General features: G+C 38.8%; 3 protein-coding genes across 4 annotated transcripts; 2 read left to right on the forward strand and 1 right to left on the reverse strand.

The window, feature by feature from the left end:
- Positions 1-526: 526 nt before the first annotated feature.
- Positions 527-7614, reverse strand: LOC131971406 (3-mercaptopyruvate sulfurtransferase-like). The gene is made up of 2 exons (XM_059332842.1): positions 6947-7614; positions 527-3269 (listed from the first exon to the last, which is right to left on the reverse strand). The coding sequence occupies exons 1-2, from the start codon at positions 7524-7526 to the stop codon at positions 2971-2973; spliced, it is 879 nt and encodes a 292-aa protein (XP_059188825.1). The 5' UTR covers positions 7527-7614; the 3' UTR covers positions 527-2970.
- An 816-nt stretch (positions 7615-8430) lies between these two features.
- On the forward strand, positions 8431-11676 carry rps19bp1 (ribosomal protein S19 binding protein 1). The gene is made up of 4 exons (XM_059328797.1): positions 8431-8618; positions 9513-9695; positions 10328-10422; positions 10747-11676. Exons 1-4 carry the CDS (start codon positions 8564-8566, stop codon positions 10894-10896), a joined length of 483 nt encoding a protein of 160 aa, XP_059184780.1. The 5' UTR covers positions 8431-8563; the 3' UTR covers positions 10897-11676.
- A 924-nt stretch (positions 11677-12600) lies between these two features.
- On the forward strand, positions 12601-17312 carry atf4a (activating transcription factor 4a). Of its 2 annotated transcripts, none has more exons than XM_059332868.1 (4): positions 12601-12760; positions 13785-13964; positions 14289-14606; positions 15510-17312. In XM_059332868.1, exons 2-4 carry the CDS (start codon positions 13916-13918, stop codon positions 16502-16504), a joined length of 1362 nt encoding a protein of 453 aa, XP_059188851.1. In that variant the 5' UTR covers positions 12601-12760; positions 13785-13915; the 3' UTR covers positions 16505-17312. The 2 variants fall into 2 exon arrangements, with proteins under 2 accessions (XP_059188851.1, XP_059188859.1); XM_059332876.1 differs by having other exon boundaries at positions 15513-17312.
- The last annotated feature ends 4708 nt before the right edge of the window (positions 17313-22020 follow it).

Genomic DNA, 22020 nt, shown 5'->3' on the forward strand with positions numbered 1-22020 from the left:
AAGAGGAATGCTAATTTTAGATTCGTCACTTCCCTTTTCATTTAAAGCTGTGTTGTCTTCATTATAAAGGACCTCTGGCTTTACTAGTGACACTGTTCACCACTGTTTTAAGTAAAAGAATGTAAATTATGTGATAGAAAACAAAGATGACTTTCTAGTTAAATACAAAGGTATAGAAAAAGTAACACACTGCCTGGAAAAAGTTTTTCTAACTTTCAAAATAAAGTGCTGTAATTGCTGCTGGACAATTTGAGGCATCAAATGAGAGTAGTTTGTAAAACAGGGTATGGCTGTGTTTTAGGTACGTGTTGGTCTCAATGTTGATCTGTGTGTGTGAGAGAGAGTCTAATCAGCCTTTTGAAGTCCAACGGTCAAACTTAAAGTGCAGTTTCAAAACACACATACTCACACAACGTCAAAGTACATGAGATTGTTCAGCTTTATTTTATTCCAACAGGAGAATTACAGCTTTTTTTTGTCCAACTTTTGGACATCCCATAATATGGTGTTTTTCTGTCATTTCTGGACAAACTATGCTCTAATTTGTAACAGACTATAATAAGTAATTTTCAGCCATTTTAAAATTTGACAATTTTTGACAAAAATATGGTGTTTTTCTGTAATTTAGGGATAAACTATTGTCAGGCTTGGGCAAAAAGGAGGACTCAGATGCAGATAGGCAGCAGTAATGACAGGCTTTATTTTACTGAATAGATTTCTCAGACAGGATAAATCAACAAGCTATGAAAATCTAGAAGGTCCAAAGACACACCAAGAACACAAAACAAACAGAACCAAAAACGCTCCCGAAGGAGGAGAAAAATAACTACTCTGATCTTAACAGGAAATACTTTATGAAAATTTTGAAAAAAAATCACTCCGAAGAGGAAAAGCACACAGGCTATGAAATTATCTATTCTTATCTGTTACAAAATTAAACAAAAAACGCTCCAAAAGGAGGAAAACAACACTACAAAAGTTACTCTGACCAGAAAATAAAAAGAAGCTAACCAGAAAACTATGAACAAAAAATCACTCTGTTTCAGAGGAAAAGCAATTCTGAAAATAAAACTTGACACACTTAACTTGACTCAATACAGGACTGTGAACAAAGCTGGACGCATACGACAGGACGACGAAATACTCTGGCAACAAGGACAGGGGAAGACAAAGACTATATACACACGGGGAGGGGAACACAGGTAGAAACAATCAGGAATCAGGGAAGACACCAGACCATGACACAGGAGGAAGGGCAAGTGACCTGAAACGAGAGGGAAGTTACTTTTCAAAATAAAACCAGAAGTTACTTTTCAAAATAAAACCGTAAATTCACAAGACAAAAAAACCAACCGCGGTGTGACAACTATACTCTAATATGTATCAACAGACTATAATAAAGTATTTTTTAGCATTTTAGGCATTTTTGGACATCCGATAATATGGTGTTTTTTGGTGTTGTCATTTATAGACAAAATATACAACTAATATGTATCAACAGTCTATAATAAAGTAATTTTTAGCATGTTTGTGTCAGTCTAATCAGCATTCTGAAGTCCAATGGTCAAACTTAAAGTGCAGTTTCAAAACACACACACTCACATAACACTCACATACATTTAATTGAAATGAAGATCGAAGCACATGAGATTGTGCAGCTTTATTTTATTCCAACATGAGTATTACAGGTGTAAACAAATCTTTTCCAGTTCCAAAACAGTTTAAAAAGTCAAGTGTAGTGTTATATTGCTGGCTCTTTAGTCAAGGCATCTATTAATGTGTTTGGCATGACAAAATTCCCCATTTGTTGCAAAAATATATGTTTTGATTACCCATTGTTTTGTTTTTTGAGTTAAAGGAATAGTTTCATATTTTGGGAAATTTGCTTATTATCTATCTCGAATTAAATGAGAAAAATGATACCACACTTCTTATCTGTACTTTAAATACAAAGTGACATCCATATTTTTGTGCACATAAACAAACAAGATATTACATGTACATTTTTAAAACTGCTGAAGTGCTGAGTGTAGTAGAACATGGCAAGCTTTTTCCTGTTTCCTGTCTTTGCTAAACGAAACTAACCATCGGCTGGCTGTAGCTTCATAAATCATCTCATGTAACTCTCACCAAGACAGCAAATAAACGGTCAATATCACTATAAAGTGCCTGTGGTGTCCTCATCAGAATTGCCCAGTCATCATGCAATAATATATAAATGGCCAAACATTTACACACATATCAGTACAATGAAAATCTCCTAAAATGTGTTTTCTTCATTTTATACTCTTTTTTTTTTTCTTTTTTTTTTCATTGGATGTACGTGATTTTGGCATGTCCCACACACTGCTGCGCCTACTACAGTGTGTGTAATTAGTGGTTAAATGATACTAATTCAGAAAAAAAATTACATGGTTATATTGTTCACAACAAGTTATTTGATAAAATGAGTCATTTTGATCATATATATTTTATTTTCATAATCATTTCAAACATGTTTCATGTGTCACTGAAATTGCAGTCCACCCTGTCATTATGGGGTAACTGTAAACAGTAAACAGTCAACTTGCTAACTGAGTCATGTTACTAACTGAAGTTCCATCCATGTTAAATTAAATGCAAAGTATGTCCACCCTGTCATGACAGGGTGGACATATTTTGCTGTTTGCATGGGAAAAAGTGTGGGAGCTTGACCAACATGCATTTCTAACAGCATAACCTCTATTTAATACAATAAATATGAAATTAAATGGAAAATCTGAACTTTTATTTTGGAAATGGGGAAGTCTCAAAGGCACCTTATGTTGATATTGACTCAAACACTTAAAGTATTTCCAAAGTGTCAAACTATTCCTTTAAACCTTAACACATAGAAACAATCAAAGAAAATTGTCCTTCTTCTCTTGTCTTCCAGTACCAGTCTGATCCAGTCCCAACCCATCAACCCCTGCTTCTGTTATCCAGAACCAATCACAAATGTTTCCCCCGTCCTTCAGATATGACGTTCTCAGGCACGGCGCGGGTGTACCACTCCGACCAACCACCGTCGTACACCGACACATCAGGGTGCCCGCATTCATGGGCCGCCAGCGCCACGTTACATGCAGTAACAGTCGAGCCACACAAGACACATATAGGGAGGCTGAGGTCCACACCCGCCCGGGCGAACAAACCCTGGAGTTGCTCCTTGGGCAGGAAGTGACCCGAGGTGGACAGGAAGGAGTGGAAGGGCACGTTGATGGAACCGGGGATATGGCCTGGCTCTGTGTCTGTCAATCACAAAGAGAGAGTATGAGAGTAAGATTTATGTTCAGGATTTTTCAGGCAACTAACAGAAACTTCTAGTGCAGAAAAATCTAGTTCAGTGAAATAGCCCTGCAACCTGCAGGATTCTGGCCATACTTCATGCATGTCTTAATTGGCTCCCATATAAAACAAAGTTAGGTAACATTGCAAAAATCAGACATATCCTGTCCCAGAAAACAATTTAATGTTTTTACAACTTCAGGTTAGGTTATTGCAACTCCAGGCTGCTCCAATAAATCCCTTAAAGTCTCCAGTGGTTGAGTCCTGGTGCAATCCTCTGCTTTCTTGTTTCACAGGTTTGGATAAATCATGGGGTGCTGGGCTGTGGTCCTCCTTGGCACACACTCCTGCTGTCGTCACTGCCATGGATCTTGGCTGGCCCCAGATGATGACTGCTCCTCTTGCTGTTGTCCTGCTCAACACCAACTACATCACTGGCCCGTGGTGGGTGTGGGCTATGGCCTCACCTGCTGCCATGATCCTGTTAGACACCACTACTATTATCACCATCACAGACTGTGGCCACGCCTGCTGCTGCAGCCTTGCAAGACACCCACTACGACGACCATCATCACCATGGCTGGATCATGCTTGGGTTGGTACTGTTGCCGTGGTCACGCTAGATTTTATCTGATGACTAATGCTACTATCATCATCAACATGGATTGTTGTTGGGTGCAGATTGTTGCTGCACCTGCTTAACTCCGACTGAAAATAAAAAAATGTATTTAAAAAACACCATTTTATGGTAGGTTAAAAATTTGAAAAACAAAACAAAACACCATAGTATAGTATGTTGAATAAGTGTGTGTAGTTTGCCCAAAACTGTAAAAAAAAAAACCCCGCTGTGAACAGTACTGACCACTACACCATCATGTACCTCCCCTTATTATAGTATGTTGATGAATGTAATGTCCAAAAAAACAAAACAAGAGAAACCAGTTTCTTTCTTGCAGTGCCCCTTAAAAAAGACAGATTATTATCTTACTTGAAATTCCTATCCAACAGCAAACTTACAACATAAACAAAACTTGCAGCTGTGAGCGCTGCATGCATCAGTCAGAGTACAAAGTCAGAGGGCACAAGTTACATCATTCCAGCTGCACCCCACTATCAACTACTCAGCATTATTTAACCAGTTGGGAGGGATAGAGAACATATTAGCAGATAAATGTGTCAACTGCTGAAAATATCAAGTCTGTAACCTCTGAACACATCACTATTATTAATCTTGGAGTGTTGGAAACTATACTGTACATATAGTGAGTAAGGAAAGGTAATTTTCAATATGATCACCATCTTGTTCCTCAGTTTTAATACCAAGCAATATCAACATAATAGTTTTTCAATACGTAACTGAAAACTAAAAGTAAAAGTATGAACATGTTTTTTTTTTCACAAAAGCCCTTTTAGCATTTAACAAAGAATACAAACTTCCACATGTATAAAAACTTATCTAAATAAAATATAGCCATACAAATATATTTTACATCCAAAAGATTATTAGATTATATACCCAGACCTTATTGTCAGTATTATCACAGCTATAATAAAAATTGAACTCCAAAGTTATAAATATAGGGAATTAAAGCAGCAAAAACTCACTAATTTCGAAAAAAGGGGAATAGTTCCTCTCACACTTCCTTAAACTATATACTGCTTAGACATGTTTTTTCAGTGGTAACAGTCAGTTTTCCTGAGGTCAAAGTTCAATGCTGAAACTGCTTTCACCTGTGGAGTTTCACCTGTGGATGGGCACTTCAACAGCACATCTGTGCATTGTTGTGTATGCAGATATAGCTGTCTGTGCAGTGAAAAGTGTATGAAATAAGATAAGACACGTACTCTGGGCGTCTTATCGCTGTATACAGACTGCTATCTCAAAGGATCGGCATATCTAAGGGTGGACAATATCTAAGTCCTCCACCCACCGTTCAGTCTACCTGCTACTGTCCTTTTGCAATGTGTGAGCATATGGGGCAGTGACTGTAGATGAGATGCATGGTTATGCGAGCATGTCCTTATTGCTCGCTCTCCTTATGTTTGTGTTGTGTTGAGGCTCAGCTCTGCCTGTGTGTTTGTCCAGAGCAAACTCTGCAAAAAGCCTATGTACAAGGAAGTTGTGGACTCAGTGGACAATTACGTCTTTCCACTAGATGTCTGTGGCACGCTGAACCCAAACTGCCACAGACTGTGACAGGCATGTTTTTATTTTTATGAGGGTACAATACTTACATATGAGTTTGTTTGTTTTTCACAGTGTTTGTTATGTAATTTATTATTCCTTACATCACTGATTGCATTGAATGTAGATAGCATGTCACAAAAATTAATACTGACGACAGTTGGAAGAAGTGTGTTTATTTTAGCTTTCACAGTAACATGTTGGTAGAGCCTCTCTTTGATGTTGGAAAGTGTGACAGTCACTCTTAAAATGAAGATGTGTTTGAAGCAGATACTAATGATTATTATAGGGTCTATTTTGTGCCAAGTGATCGGATATTTCAGAGGCAGAACTGAGCATGACCATGCTTAAAGAGCATGAACTACACTGTAGGACAGTAGATGACAAGTGTAGCACACATCAATTTATTACTGATGCAATTATTGTGCTGACTAATTTGTATTTAGTAAGTACCAGTCATTAATCACTTACAGTAGAGAACTGCTATTTCTCTGAGGACATACAGACCTTTACCACGTGCAGTGTGGATCGAAGGCCACAGCACGGTTGTTCTCTGCCGAACAAACAGTTTGTCCTGTCTTATATACCATGAGATGCTGACATGAACAACAAATGATGTGTGCTTAAACATCAAAAGACATTAGTACATAAGTTCATTGCACCGAATGTTGATATTTGTATATAGATTAATACATTTTGCAAACATTTGCCTCAATATGAAATATCCTCATTTATCATGATGCTTTGTTGAATTGTTTTCCAGGTTGTGAATCACTATCAACAGTGTCACAGTCCACTGGTTTACTTTAATTCAAAATAAAACACATTTCAGAAGATTTCAGCTGATGTCTGCTCAACAGACCACTTGATTCACAACTTGCTTCAGTCTGACCAATTTTCCTTACTATTCTTGTTGTGTAATGAGCGTGTCTGCTCTTATGTTACTTCTCCTGATCTGATCAATGAATGAACAGTATCTGATCAGTGAGGCTTAAACACGAAATTGATTACTGCAATCAATAAAGCTATAGATTATTCTTTCTTGGGGCAGCTTCAAAGTGTCAAAGACTGGAGAAAATACATCATTTTAGTTAGGATGTTGTAGTAGGCTGAGGACCCTGTTTTCTAAGAAAATTAGCAACGTAATATATAAAAAAATGATTATGATGTATTGAAAAATACATTTGACATGTTTGGAGAAGGGTGCACAAAAGAAAATGGTAACTGACAGCAGACAGCAAAGATATGTTTTATAGACCTATTAGTTGTTTTTTATTATCTGATTATGGTCTAAGGATTAGTTTTTATTGCTTTCTGCAATATTATTCCCCCTAAAACATACATAAGTACAACTCAGTTTGGTGTCTGATAAAACTGACCATTGGCAACAGCATTGCTGTTTCATGCTTAACTCCAACTTGCAAGAGAAGTAAACAGAAGAGAGTCATCACTCACTGTCTCTGGGTTCAGGTTCCAGTCCTCTGAACCTGCCTGCAGGCCTGGCGTCCACCACCTGGAACCTTTTGGTGTCCAGGTTATCCAGGATGTCCTCGTAGGTCTTGATCCAGGAGCGGTTCAGGGAAGCCTTGAACTCGGACGGTGATGGTTTGACGTACTGGTCACTCACTGGTAGACCCTCCAGCTCCCAGTTCCTGAGCCCCCCGTTGAGCAACGAGACCGCGCTGTGCCCGAACACCCGGAACATCCACCACACACGGGGCGCAGAGAACGCGCCGAACTGGCTGGCGTCGTACAACACGACGTGCGTGTCGTGCTCGATCCCCAAATTTCCGACGTAATCTGCAAAGTTCCTCTCAGACGGGAGCATGTGGTCCAGAGGAGAAGTTTTATCACAACACTGATCTATGTCAAAGAAAGCTGCGCCCGGGATGTGCTTCTTCTTGAACTCGCTCTTGGCGTTTCGCCGCAATTTGGGCAAAAACCAAGAAGTGTCCAAGATGCGCATTTTCCCCTGAACCTTTAAAGCATCGGCCAGCCATTTAGAGGTGACCAGAGTTTTCGCTTGAAGCGCCATGGTTAATGCTGGAGAGGTAGACAGGTTACAAAGTTTACTGTACTGCAGCTTGATCGTTTTACTCTTGTGCTAAAGGTTGAAAGTGGTAGAGAGAGCACTGGCATTAATGATAGAGAGAGAGGGAGTACGCCCCCAGTTCACAGTGCAACAGCTGGAAGTGAATGGAAGCGGTGACGCGTTACACTAATATGATTACTTAGTTACGAGCACATGTTGCATGGAAGCAGGTATTTGGAATCATTGATATAATAAAATAAAATACATTAAAAAGGCCTACAGGTTAATGCATCACCGCATGTGTTATTGAGCCTATTGTAGCCTATACTGATATCTGAAGTAGCCTTTAGTCAAATATTGTCCACAATGGTTAACAACCATTCATGCTCTCAATGAGCTTTCTGTGCATCCATTTGTGACTTATTGCAACAGATTGGATTAACCTTTGTTGTGATTTCGTGAGTCTGTTTATTTTTTTTTAAAGGCCACCAAGGGGAATGACAGTTAAAATCTATTTATTATTTTGTAACGATCCTGCAATTGTTCTAAGTAGCCTATCCCACAACTGTTGATATATTTCACTCAGGTCACAATCCTATACTTTTTATTTTCTAATAGGCTAATAATAATAATGATAATAATAACAACAATAATAATAATGATAATGATAATGATGAAGATGTGATCAAATTGAAACCAACCAATTTGCTGTTTTGTTAAAATATTATTATTATTATTAATATTATTATATTGTTGCTGTTATTATTATTATTAGTATTATTATTATTAGTATTATTATTAGTAGTAGTAGTAGTAGTAGTAGTAGTGGTGGTGGTAGTAGTAGTAGGCGTGGTATAGAAGCTGCGGAGGAGGAACTTTACGTATCTTCGACATTTTTCCAGCCGGATGCTTTCAAGTGACACACAGGAGTAGCTTACCGGATGTTGATAGATTCACATGTTGCCGTGAAGAATAAGAGGAAATTATCTATCAATTTAGCTTGTATTCATTTCTATAGAACGTCATATTATTGAATCAGGATGTCGGCATCGTTGATCAGGAGAGGACTGGAGTTATTGAACGATGATATTAAAGGTCAGTTTAAGCTTTTAGCTTGTTCGGTAAAAATTGGTTAGCATTAGCTAGCATTGGACCCAGAATCATGTCAGCGTGGTGATTTTGAGTGTTGTTTTATTGTTAGAATTTGGTTGTAACAGTCGTGCATTGGCCAATCTGTTAAAATGCACACATCGTCACCCTGTTAAAATAATCGCCTATTTAATTTTTTCAAGTTTTGGAGGAAACACAAAAAACTTCACCAAAAGTGTAACATATGACATTTATTGATCATTTCACTCAAAAAGGATGTAACAAATGATGGCTATTGGCATAGTAATAACACAGTGTGTAAATTATGTAACTTCAGATAAATAAATGACTTAGGCAATTTTTTGAACATGCCTTTGTGATTTCAGCAAGATATGGTTACACTTTATTTTGAAGGTGTCTAAATAAGAGTCACACAAGCCTGTCAGAAACATGACATGACAAGTATCATGAGCATTAATGTTACTTCAAAGTGTCATTAATGTTCATCACACATCCCATGTCATGCTTATGTCACGCTTATGTCACTCTTATGTAGACACCTTCAAAATAGAGTGTTACCATATCCTGCTTAAGTCACAAAGGCATGTTCAGAAGATTGCCTAAGTCACATTTTATTTTGACTTAGGCATAATAAATCCGCTTAAGTCACACACTTGACATAGGCCATTATCTTAAAGGGGTAAAATCACATGTTCTGATCAACTGAGGATGTAGGCAATTTACCATAGGTGGCCGCGTCATGAGGAGAGGATTTAGGCAAAAAAAACAATTTTGACAAAAAATGACTTAGGTGATTATTTTAACAGTGTGACGATATGTAAAAAATGTATTATCTTATGAACTGTATAACTTGGTGATCTAACTTTCTCTATATCCCAGATGTCAGTAAAATGAAGAAGAAGAAGAAGCAGCAGCAGCAGACACCCAGCTCGGCCAAGGTGATGGAGCTAGTCAGCACAAAGCGACAGGGCGTCACCAAGCAGGTTAAACGGCTGCAGGGTCGCCTGGGTCCGGGCAAGAGCAAAGCTACAGTCAAAGACAAGAGGATCAAGTCTGCAGTGGGTCAGTCTTCTCTTAGTCTCGCACAGCATCACTGTTCAGAGGGAAATATATCATAAAATAGAAATAACTGTGTTGTTTTAGCAATGTTTCAGTTGCACTTTGTGAAGTTAGTGTCAACGTATATGTAGATATTGAACAAAATCACTGGAATAGACCAATGTAAGTTGTGTGTAGGGTGTTTTTTGCATTGGATATGGAAACAAAGGCTTTATGAAAAAAACAAATGACTGATTGTCATTTCAGGGTTGGAAAAAGCATTTCAATGTTTGGGAAATGGTTAATATTCACTTTTACAAATGCTTGAATTTTTATATATTTCTTTTTAAAAAATCCTTGATTTTCAAAATATGTTGTTTCACCTACACCATCACTCATGCAAACCAAAAGTTATCATATTTGTTTGTTGTCTCCTGGAGTCTCACATGGACAAGACAAGCTACCTGATACCGAGACAAGTCCTCTCTTGATCCCTTACTCTGAAAATTAGCAAGTTATAATTATTCACAGAGTCCCAACTGTTTTGTAATTGTGATTGTACTTAATGTAATTGCAGTCCTAGGAGCCCTCTGGTTTTCATTTTGTGTTACAACACCTGTTATACACATCATCTTCTTCTTTGGTGTCGATTGTAGAGGAGTTCAGGAAGAAGCAGCCGAAAAGCCACATGAGCGCCAACCTCAAGTACTTTTTGGAAAGTCACAAAGCGACAGATTCTGACACTTTAAAGGTAAGAAAGGCAGAGATCACTCATCATCAGTGTTTGTAACCTTTTCCTTTACTTTTTGTTCATCTGCAACAAGTGACATTTTTATATCAAATTGTGGAGTACAAGAGTTAAGGATCTCTAACAGAAATCTTTTTTGTAAGTTTACTAACGTAAAAATGTGTCAGTTGATCAAAAGTCTTAGACTACAGAAACATAATAATTAATTTGTGATTCATATTTGTTTTACTTAATCATTAGGATTTAGTTTATATTTGATTATGCTTCTCTCTACTGGCTGCAAGTGAGTTTGTCATATGGTGATGACTTGTTCTTTGTCTCACTTAGATCCAGAGCCATAATTCCGGGAGACAGTCGAGGAATCGCCCGGAGCCGGTCGCCAAGAAGGCCAAGGAGGAGGAGTCTTTGTTCACAGAGGAGGAGTTCCAGCAGTTCCAGAAGGAATACTTTGGCAGGACTGTGGAGAAGAAGAAGTAAAGTTCACCGAAACACAAAGACATTGCAGCTACAGTGGAAAGCCAGAGAGCTACGTTTTGTGGATCAAAGTAGAGTTACAGACCAGAACTTGGCTCCACTTCATGTCTCGCAACAGAACTTTGAAGAGAAATGTTATAAGTGGAATCTATGACTGCAGACCCATTCTGTTGCATACAAGGGACATGAGATATATAGAGTTGTTCCTGCCAAGGGTTTCACTCCAAAACTAACAAATTGAAAATCTAACTTACAATAGATTTGTCACAAAAAGATTCAGACACAAAATTGTTAAGCCTATAACCAACTGATGTACAGATTCATTTTTATATTGTTCTGGTGGCCTCCTTCAGTCAAAGTTCTCGTCTGGATAATTCAGTTTGTACCTGAATTTATTTCCATAAAGACTTCACTATAGAGTGGGAAATTCACTGTATTACGTTGTCAATATCAAGAATTATATGTTGACTTTGTTATTTTCATTCAGGGTGTAACAAATAAATCTACATGCAGAAATTTCTTATAAGATACTTTTTTATTCTTTTTGTGTTTTTGTGGTTTATGCAGAATTTTCTGTTGAATTTTAAATGCATCAGGACTTTGAATTGCCTTTGTATAAGAAATACACTTGCAAACTTGTTTACCCTGCTTTAAATATTTGGTATTATTTGTCACTTAAGATTAGTGTGTACACAACTCTAAGCGACTAGCCTCAACATTCTGTTTACAATATCTTCTATTGTACAATGTCCTGAAATTTATGAAAGACAGAGGAGAATAAATGAATGGTTTTACAGCTAACCACCAGGGGGCAGTGCAGTGACAGTCTATGCTGTTGACCATAGCTGGGTTTATCAAGTTTAACTACCGGCTGTAATGAATTCTCAAGAGACTGCATGTTGCTAATGCATACACATATCAACAATACAATATAAAGTTAGAGTGCAGGGACAGCCTACAAATACAGGGGTTTACAGACTGTGGAGCCCTTCGAGGCAAATTTGTGATTCTGGACTATAGCCTATAAATAAAAGTGAATTAATGAAATAAGGGAATATAAGTGAAAGACAAAAGTATACATAGATATGAACATTTATTTCCTTTCTCCTCGTCACTTGATGGTCAACCAAAAAAATCCTTTGTTGTAAAATAGCTTATAGATGCGATTCAGATCATAATTCATACATTGTTTAATGTGGCATTAAAAGTAAAACCGGACTAAATCTAAAATAAATAGGCACCGATAAAAAAAAAAGAAGTAAATACTGGTCTAAATTAAAAAGCAAATGTTGTTTGGTGTTTGTCTCCCGATCAGTCAGAGACACTGAATATGAGTCACAAAACCGTTTCCTTTCTCAATGTTTACATTTTGCATTTGACCTATATGTGACGTAGGGGGCAGTGGCGTCTGTGGTTTAAAGCTCCATATGGATCTATTTTGTCAGCTGTGTCCACGTTATCCATTTTAGCTAATGACAAATCGGATTCTAGCGAAGTAATATCAGCGGGGCACTGGGTTTAAAACTACCAATTATTCTCTCAGTGACTATCTGGAATTCGCTTTAGCTTAAATTGTAGTTTTTCGGTAACTCTTCTTACTCACGCTGCTAGTTAGGCTCAAACTCAAACGCCCCCGCGGAGTGACACCGCGGATGAATACATTGGGCGGTGTTTAGGCTCTTTATATAGCAGTGTGCCTCTCTCCGCCCGTTCTTCGCCCCTCAGTCACAAACAATAAATATAAACTCCCGGTGAAAGCTCTCCCGCGCTAAAATGGCAGTCTAAAGGCGTGCAGCGGCTAATCTTGCAGCGGCAACAACTCGGCAGTGCAACGGCTAAGTGCACTGGCTATTTCTGGCAAAATGGCGTAAGTAATTTATTTTTGATATACATTTTCAGCTTTATGAGTGCCGGTTTCAGCCGCCTCTAAATGTCAACTGAACGGTGTGGTTAAAGTTAACAGACCTGTAGAGTACGATTCAGCGAACTCGAACAATGAAGTTACAATAAAGACTAGTGTTAACATGTTAAAAAGTATGTATATTTCCTGGTTTGGAGTTGGTGTCAGTATCAAGTTACAGACTGTCAGTTGATGTATCGGCTGATGGGACAGCTTGGATTCTACCGTTTTTGTGGTGCTTTGGCGAAGGATGTAGCGGTACTTATTTAAGCCCATTGTGTAAAGCTATTTTGTATTTCACAGCCACAATAAGGCTTAAGAGTATATTTTTTTTTATTGGTCATGTTTGTGTATATACAGACTGACAACGTGGCGTGTCCAAAATGGCGCGCAGTGTCCTTTTCTCCCAGCCTTCACAGATGGCTCTGTTGTGAAAATGGCGGTTGCCCTCCTACATCTCCGTGGTGACGCACTAAGGGGGCGGGGCTACCGTCTAAAGCATGCCCAAATTAGGAAATGTTATCCCCCGGTGGAGGGCGGGGTGTTTCTCTTCAACGCCGCTTTGTCACTTCAGTGAAACGGATTAGCCAAAATTAGCCTCCCCTCCCCCCATGTAAGAGACGTTAACAGCCTTAACGACAGAAGCACACGTTGACTATTAAAGCTGCATGTTTGCATTGTTCACATGAAGGTTATTAAAGTCAGGAAAGGTGTTTCAGGAAGTTCAGACACAATGGGGGGTGTTTCAGATGTACAGATAAGGTTGGCCTGCTTCAAAGTAATGTGAGCCACGTGGCACGATATTGTGATATGATTACCTTAACATTTAAATTTACCATTTTCTATGGCCAAATGCATACACGTTTATATTTGATGTTTTCAGCTCCCCAAATCTCTCTACCTATATTTGACCCATTAAATAAAAAAGTCAGTCTTCATATATTCCTCATTTTCTTCCCATAACATGCATCTCTGTGTCTCCTTTACCCAGGTCTCTCTCGGCAACCACATACAGCTTTGCTGTTGTCGACAGCAGTACCGAACCCCTCGACTTGTTAACGTCATCGGACTCGCCCTTGTTTTTATTCACCCTTTCACGACTAACACTGACCAGCAGCAGTCATGACACTCTCCCAGCTGGCCTTGGAGGACGTGGAGGCCCTGTACTTCGGTTAGTGTTGTGATGACAAATGTTCCCTAAGCACCACTGCAGACATAAATGAATATAGCACTGTCAGTTTTGATTACACGCTGGAAAGTATGGCAAATTCCAAAGTTTAACATTAATGAAAATGTTTATATTTTGATTTTATCTTTTGGCAACAAGGATAGATCACATAATTTATTTAATGGGTCTGATTTTAAGATCATCAGATGACTATAGTTGACCATCTTAGTTGAGTTAAAACACACTATTTTTTTTTTTTTTTATAGTTTTTATAGTAGAAGTATTCTGTAAGACTTTGATACTTAATGACGATTGCCTTGTTCACAGAGCCCTCGTTTCTGATGGCTGACCCCATGGGGCCCCTTCTGGACCAAGATGAAGAAGAAGCTCTTTCTCCCTCCTCCTCTCTAGAGGGGAAGGCACCAGCTTCGCCTCCCCTCTCTTTCTCCTCCTACGCATCCTCCCCGTCTCCTTACCAGACCCTGTCGTCTTCCCCACTCTCTTCTGCCTCCCCACCTCCCTCTCCACCCCCCAACCATTACTCCTCGTTCCTGGAAACCAAGGCTGGAGTGGACTCCCTGTCCCTCCCCTGGCTGGGTGCCAGTGACCTGCTCGACGCCCATGTGGGAGCAGACAATGGCAACGGTGAGAGTGACTTAAAGTTTCCATTTATCCTATCTTATTAATAATCAGATCTTAAAGGAAAAAGACTGGAAGCACAATTAAGTAAGATAACACATTCAGAGTAGAGGAATGTAGATGATTAACTAACTAAAGGGGAGCTAGGAAGTCAAATTACAGGCTAAGTTAGGAACATGCGCCATCAAGAAGTTCTGTTTTGGAAAGAAAGGTTCATTTATTAAGCATTTTAGGGTGATTGGACAGTTGAAAATGCTAACTGCTTTCAGGCTGGCAATAAATATTTTATAGATGCTAGTTTGTCTGTAAAGCACTTAAGGTTGCTCTGGGGGCAGCATGTCCTAGATGTTAAAATTAGGTTGAGACCTCGGGATATTGTCCTTTTTTCAAAGGCAGTGCCACACTATGCCACACCTACAGCCAAGCTGGACACACACCAAAATGAAAGGCATGGCTGAGTAATTAGTAGGTGTGTTGGGCAACAACAAACAATCATTGGTTAGCAGCAGGTAGGTGTGGCTCTGAAGTGTGTAGTTGAGACTGGCTATGACTGGTTTTGGTAAATGTGATATATCACAATGACGTGATCCATTTGTTGTAACCTCAATCATTGGTATGATGCCTGTTGTGGCTCTTGGCAGCTGTTTAAAAGTGTAAGGTTCCTCATGTCCTGGAAATACGAGCACACGTGTTACAAATAATACAGGGCGGGAGTCTTGATGTCATCTTTAATTAAATTATCAAGAGATTCAATACGCAAACAGATTAACTTTTGTTTTCACTAAAAATCCTATCAAATAGGACCTTTAAAAATGCACAAATATTTGTTTGTGTAATTTGTTTCTATTTTCTTCTCTTTTTTTTTTTTTTTTTTTTATCAAATTTTAATAAATGTATCATCTTTATCAGCAGATGATGCCTTTGAGGGCATGGACTGGATGTCAGAGAAAATCGACCTGAGTGAATTTGACCTGGATTCCCTCATTGGCTCCTGCTCATCCGATGGGTCTCCCAGCTCCCCCGAGGATCTCCTGGCTTCCCTTGACTCCCATGTAGATCTGGACCTAGAGTCCTTCGACACAGCCATCCCCGTCCCACATGACAACCTGGAGCTGGGTCTGTCGCTACCCAGCATCCCTTCTCTTCCTCTGGAGCTCCCTCTCCCTGGGGCAGACGAGGCCAAGAAGACAGAGGTGGCTCCTGATCAGGAGGTTGTTATGAAGTCTGAGCCTCTCTCCCCGGCTCCCTCTCCAGCCTACACATTGGAGCTGGGGAGTGAAGTGGATGTCCTGGATGCAGTGAAAGCAGCCACATCCCTCACAGCCACCATCATTCCAGATCCCAGTGGAAGCATTCAGACCACCAGCCCCATTGTGCTCTCTCTTTCTGCTTCTGGCCACTTTGTGGTGTTGCTCACCAACAAAGATGAGCCCTCCCTCATATCTCTCCCTGACCAGGCCATCAAAACCTCTCCTCCATCAAGCGACTGCGACAGCGACTCTGGCATCGAGTCCGTTGCCAGCTCACCTCCTCGCCTCCCATCTCCTCCCTCCACCCTCTCTCCAACAGCTGGTTCCTCCAGGACCAAACCCTACTCCAAATCAGAACCCTCTGACACACCCTCCCCCTCGGCCAAGTCCTCCAGGATCAAATCAGTGTCTGGTGCTCCCAAGGTGGTGGAGAAGAAACTGAAGAAGATGGAGCAGAACAAGACGGCAGCCACTCGCTACAGACAGAAGAAGAGGGTCGAGAAGGACCTGCTCTCCGTAGAGTGCGAAGAGCTTGAGAAGAGGAACAACGAGTTGGCTGAAAAGGCAGAGTCCATCAGCCGAGAGATTCAGTATCTCAAGGACCTGATGGAGGAAGTTCGTAAGCGCCGTGTCAAGGCCACCACAGTGGCATAGTTAACAGAATATGAGAGGCACATTCTGCTGTGTTAGAGTAGTGGCGGCGTTGTTTCTGCTCCATTACTCACATGCCATTACAAAGTACCACTTAGTATTACAAGAATGCTTCCAGAGATTAAAGAAAAATGGCATGTGAGGGTGGATGTATGAAACTTGAGCAGCAGCAAAGGGAGACTGGCTGGATGAGAAATGAAAAGGCTCTGAAAGTTGATGATAGTGTAGAGCAGAGCAGGGGGCTGGGAGGTAGTCAGGTGAAGCATCTGTACATGCTTGTCTCTCAGTCCCCTGTTAGATCCCCATAATGTACTTCCTGTCTTACAAGCAGTACTTGTACAAACAGGCAGGCTGTATATTTGTATTTGTAGATTAGGCATGCAAAATCCAAATCACCATAGCTCCCAGTAGTGTTGTAGACCTTAAAAAAAGATATTCCCTCACACTCCGAGTATCCGTCAACCGCTCCGCTTCAATAAAAGAAATCTGTGTCAGTAAAGTGAGAAAAAACTTCTACCTGTTACCCACTCCTTTGTACCCCATTTCCACCTTCCTCTTAACAGCTTCAAGTCCAGAAAGGGGCCTCAACCTATTTATGAAATCTCGATGTTACACTGTCAACATGTTTTTCGTTTTTTTTTCTTCATGTATATAGTTTTCTCCTCCTTTGCTTGCCGATAGTAGCTTCTGTTATTTAATGCTGGATGAAACTTGATCATGTCTTGAGTAGCTCAGTCTCAGCACGGCTGTTTGGCATGTAAAAATGCTTTGCTCTTCTTTTTCTAATAAATATCTATCAGTGCTCAAGTGACTTGTGTGGTGTGCTTTACTGACTTAAAGTTGGTATTAAAAAAACAACTTAAATTATAGAATCTGGACCCTAAGTATGGGGGTTTTGCTCAATAAACTAACAATACATTTAATTTATATTGTGCCATAAAGGCATACATGGAAGTGATTAATATATTTTTCAGAATTAAATGTTTTTTTGACAGTCCATGAAAATATCTTGAAAGCTTGGAATATGATTTATTTTAACTTGTGTTCTCATGGTTATGAATATGCTTGGATTTGACATTTCATCTGAACAATCATGTAAACCAAAAATCCTTTAATATTTGAAATTAAACGTTTAACGTTTAAACTTTAAACGTTTGTCTTAGATGTGATGATTAAGGCTTTGAGAGACTGGAAACTTTGTTTAGGTAACCAACAAATGGTAGAATTTTACTATGCAAATCAGAGCCCTATAAAATAAAATTAAAATCATTTTGTGATCCAAAAGTTAAAATAAATATTGCTGCAATTAATCATTTATGCATAGTTAAGGTTGTTCATATTAATACTATAGGTACAATTCAATGTATATTCTCAGGTGTTTGTTACTGGAAGTCACTTAATTATCTCAGTTACATGATGAGAAGTAATGTGTTTTAAGAATGGAAACATGAAATGTGTCATGGAGACAGTTAAGAGAAATGTTGCTGTACTGGTTGTAGTGTACTCGTATTTACATGTTCCATGCTTGAGTCATACAGTTCCTGTTTGGTGTGTCAGTATAATCACACAGTGAAATAAAGCTGGCTTATTGGTTCCAGTAAAGGGTGTGAACGTTAAGTATTTAGCAGAGAATCAAAGCATTTAGTTGCAGAATATCTTTATATTCTGCAGCAGAGCAAAGCCCACCAATATCAACAAATTTCACTCAAAAACCTGTACGAACCCTGTAAAATAAAAAATATAATTTATAAGCCAAAAGTTTAATGTAACTCCTGAAATTTATCATGCATGTTTGGAAATTGCTGTTCCTACATAGTTAATTTATGATAAAAGATAGTTTACATTAATACCACCAGAGAAATTATCAGTTTTAAAGAATGGGAACATGAAATCTTGCTGTACTGGTTCCACTGTAGTAGCGTACTAATATTTGCATGTTCCTTGCTTGAGTCGTACAGGTCCTGTTTAAGTTTAGTAACTACAGTGAAGTGAAGATGGTTTATTGGTCCCGAGAGGATTGCATTTTGCAGGAAAATCAAAGCTTTTAGTTGCAGAATATCTGTAAATTCTACAGCAATATCAACACATTCTGACTAATTAATGCTTTTTTTTCGTGAAAGCTGCATCTTTACTCTTCACAAACAATACTCAGGGTAACCACAGGGTCTTAAAAAGTCTTAAAATGTCTAAAATCCCATAATTTGAATTCCACAAGGCCTTAAAATGTCTAAAATTATTTTAACGTTCCATAAAATGTCTTAAATGCGATTTTGAAAGGTCTTAAAAATGTATTAGCATTATTTTTATTTAAAACAAATGCATAAACTTCAGTCTCCCATTTAAATGTTTCCATTTTTTTAAGGAAGTTATATGAATTAATTCATATACTTTGCAAGTAATTCCGGGCCTCTGATTTTCCTTTATTTCTTCTGTACTTTTTGCCAGTATGGATGTGAAATGGGTCTTAAATTGTATTCATTATGGTCTTAAAAAGTCTTCAATTTGACTTGTTGAAACCTGCAGAGACCCTGTTACTGATAAAGTTTGTGTTAGTGTGTGTACAGTTTACACTCACTTCACCTTGCAAACTGGTTCAAACCGGTCCACTTCTTTCTCAGCTGCAAAATGCTGAAGTCTCATGTCACTGCCTGCAGCCAAACATGCAGCTTTTTTCTAAATCTGGAAATGAGAGAAATGAGAGACAAGACAGAAAGTGAGAAACACCTGGACAAATGCTTTATGGGAAGGTCCTTGTAATTGTGAAACCAGACGACACTCACCAGTCTCACAGGTGGGTGTCAGAGAGAGAGAGGGGGGGGGGGGGGGGTGGAAGTAAATATAACACAGGGGTAAAGCAGCAGATGTCTGCTCTGAAGCTTGAAGCCTCAGATGTGTGTATGTGGTCGCATTTGGAGAAATATTTTTGACATTAAAGCATTTGATTGGGGACAGCCCGATTAAACTGGTGCACAAGTTAACATAGTTTCTGTCTTAATAGTGACATTTTTTCAGATGAGTTTTGGTTATAATTCCAGTTATATTCCAGTTATAATTCCAGTTATGCCTCGTGGGATTTAAAATACTGTAAGTCAGTGTAGTATCCCTGAAAGTGATACTCCTACACGTGTGTATTTTAGAGTCAGCAGTGTCAAGCAGCTGTGTAAATTTAGTCTTGACAGTAAAAACCCCTGAAGCGCGCACACACACACACACACACACACACACACACTCCTCCCTGATGGATTCCACAGTAGTGAGGCCTTGCCCTCCTGAGAAGAGGCAGATAAGAAGAGCGACCCAGCTGTAGGCAGGAGAAAAATAAAACAAAAGGCTGCTTTATTATGACTTTATGATAGCTACAGATATGAGTATCTCAGCAGAAAAAATATCTTGTATAAATTACAGTACCAGTCAAAGGTTTGGACACACCTCATTCAATGGTTTATTTATTTTATTATTTTTAACATTGTAGGTTAATACTGAACAGTGGTGGAAGAAGTATTTAGATCCCTTACTTAAGCAAAAGTACTAATACCACACTGTGAAATTACTCCACTACAAGTAAAAGTCCTGAATTCAAAACTGAAGCAAAAGTTCAAAAGTATCAGCATCAAACTTAAAGTATCAAAAGTAAAAGTACTCGTTATGCAGAATGGACCCAATCAGATTGTTTTATATATGGTCTAAATATATTTTGAGTGCTCATTTTAACTCCTTAATATACTGTTATGAGGTTTAATTTGAAAAAAAAAAAAAAAAACTAGAGTGTAATAACTTTAAATTGGTCATGTTTTTCATGTTAAATCTCGACCTGAAAAGTAACTAAAGCTGTCAGCTAAATGTAGTGGAGTAAAATGTACAATAATTTCCTTAAATGTAGTGAATTAGAAGTTTAAAGTTAAATTAAATAGAAATAATCAAGTAAAGTACAAGGACCTTGAAATTGTAGTTAAATACAGTACTTGAGTAGATGTACTTAGTTACATCCCACCACTGCTCCTGAAGACTTATATTACCTCTGATGGGACACATGGAATTATGTAATAAAAGAAAGTTTTAAGCAAACCAGAACATGATGCATATTTTAGATTCTTCAATATAGCAATTCATAAAATAAAAAAAAAGCCCTTTAATGAGAAGGCGTGTCCAAACTTTTGAATGGTACTGTTTGTTAAATTAATTTTGTGCTCACCTTTTAAGTATTCATTAATACTTTAATATCTGCATACACCTGTGCTTTACCTGCTATGTTAAAATGTCTGAAGTGAATACGCCTTAAAGTGCTTCTTATCTGACTCTTACTGTGAAAGTCTCCACCTGCCTGGCCAATGTCGTGTATTATCTTCTTATTGAAAATAAAATAACCCAGTTGTCTCAGAAGTAGGTAGGCTATGCTTCAGAGATAAGTTCCATCCTCACGTGTGAAATGACCTTAAGAAACCAGAGTAAACCTGAGGTCTGGTTACTGTCAGAGAAACCTCAAACATGCTTCACATGGACCTGGCAAAGGTTAAGAGGTTCGTTTTGAAGGTTCGTTCAGAAAGCTGATTTTTTTTTCAACCACATGAGCAGATTATGGGTGTGGTGACTCCGAGCAAAGCTGCAAAGATTATTCTTGTCTTGTCACATTCCTCTGCGGTCCTTAGTAATCAGGATCACGGCAGTTTCTTTCACTTCACTTATTCACTCACAGTGACAGTGTGTCATTTAATTGTTTCCTCACGCATATGACAACGACAGTATGAGACCAGAATCTGTGCATGACTGTGTGCAGTAAAGTGTCGCCGTTCATTAGGTTTTCATGACCGAATTGGTTTGAACTAAAGCCTTGGTTTACGGCACACAACAGGCTGCTTTGTTGTTATCAAGAAATATGAATAAAGTGAATCACATTCTCTGGCCTTCCACAGTACAGAAGCGTCTTCTTGATACCCACTGTGATGTTTTTTTGTTTTGTTTTGCACACCTATTTTTAAAAGGAGAAGATAAGTTATGAGTTAGCGCCTGAAAGACTCAGTAAGAAGGCCTTGGTTGCTAAGATGTGCCATTGTTACAAAGCCAGAGAGCATGAAAGTATGTGTTTATCTCTGCTCTGACTTACTGTTACTACAGCTAAAGATTTTTAGAGATGGTAGGTGGATTTTCTCAACTTTGAAGAAGCAGGCATGTTGTTCCACCATATTTTCAGTCTTTATGCTAAGCTAAGAGAGCCACCTCCTGCATTTGGTATGAATCCTCTTATCTAACTCAACGGTCACTTCATTAGGTACACCTGTTCAACTGCTCACTAATGCAGATTTAAGTGACTTTGAACATGGCATGGTTGTTGATCTGAGTATTTCACAAACTGCTGATCTAACAACCATCTATAGGGTTTACAGAGAACGGTCCGAAAAAGAGAAAATATCCAGTGAGCGGCAGTTCTCTGGGCTTTCAAAATGCCTTGATGATGCCAGAGGTCAGAAGAGAATGGACAGACTGGTTCAACAGTAACTCAAATAACCACTCGTTACAACCAA

Source organism: Centropristis striata, chromosome 1 (assembly GCF_030273125.1).
Source record: "Centropristis striata isolate RG_2023a ecotype Rhode Island chromosome 1, C.striata_1.0, whole genome shotgun sequence".
Classification (NCBI taxonomy): Eukaryota; Metazoa; Chordata; class Actinopteri; order Perciformes; family Serranidae; genus Centropristis; species Centropristis striata.

What these genes read in the sequence shown, in the direction of transcription:
- LOC131971406 (XM_059332842.1), bottom strand. Translation starts at nt 7,526, where the DNA reads ATGGCGCTTCAAGCGAAAACTCTGGTCACCTCTAAATGGCTGGCCGAT. An exon ending in GGAACCTGAACCCAGAGACA is followed by an intron (nt 3,270 to 6,946) that starts GTGAGTGATGAC and finishes TGTGATTGACAG; the next exon opens with ACACAGAGCCAGGCCATATC.
- rps19bp1 (XM_059328797.1), top strand. Translation starts at nt 8,564, where the DNA reads ATGTCGGCATCGTTGATCAGGAGAGGACTGGAGTTATTGAACGATGAT. An exon ending in GAGGATCAAGTCTGCAGTGG is followed by an intron (nt 9,696 to 10,327) that starts GTCAGTCTTCTC and finishes TGTCGATTGTAG; the next exon opens with AGGAGTTCAGGAAGAAGCAG. An exon ending in CAGATTCTGACACTTTAAAG is followed by an intron (nt 10,423 to 10,746) that starts GTAAGAAAGGCA and finishes TGTCTCACTTAG; the next exon opens with ATCCAGAGCCATAATTCCGG.
- atf4a (XM_059332868.1), top strand. Translation starts at nt 13,916, where the DNA reads ATGACACTCTCCCAGCTGGCCTTGGAGGACGTGGAGGCCCTGTACTTC. An exon ending in CGTGGAGGCCCTGTACTTCG is followed by an intron (nt 13,965 to 14,288) that starts GTTAGTGTTGTG and finishes CCTTGTTCACAG; the next exon opens with AGCCCTCGTTTCTGATGGCT. An exon ending in GGGAGCAGACAATGGCAACG is followed by an intron (nt 14,607 to 15,509) that starts GTGAGAGTGACT and finishes CATCTTTATCAG; the next exon opens with CAGATGATGCCTTTGAGGGC.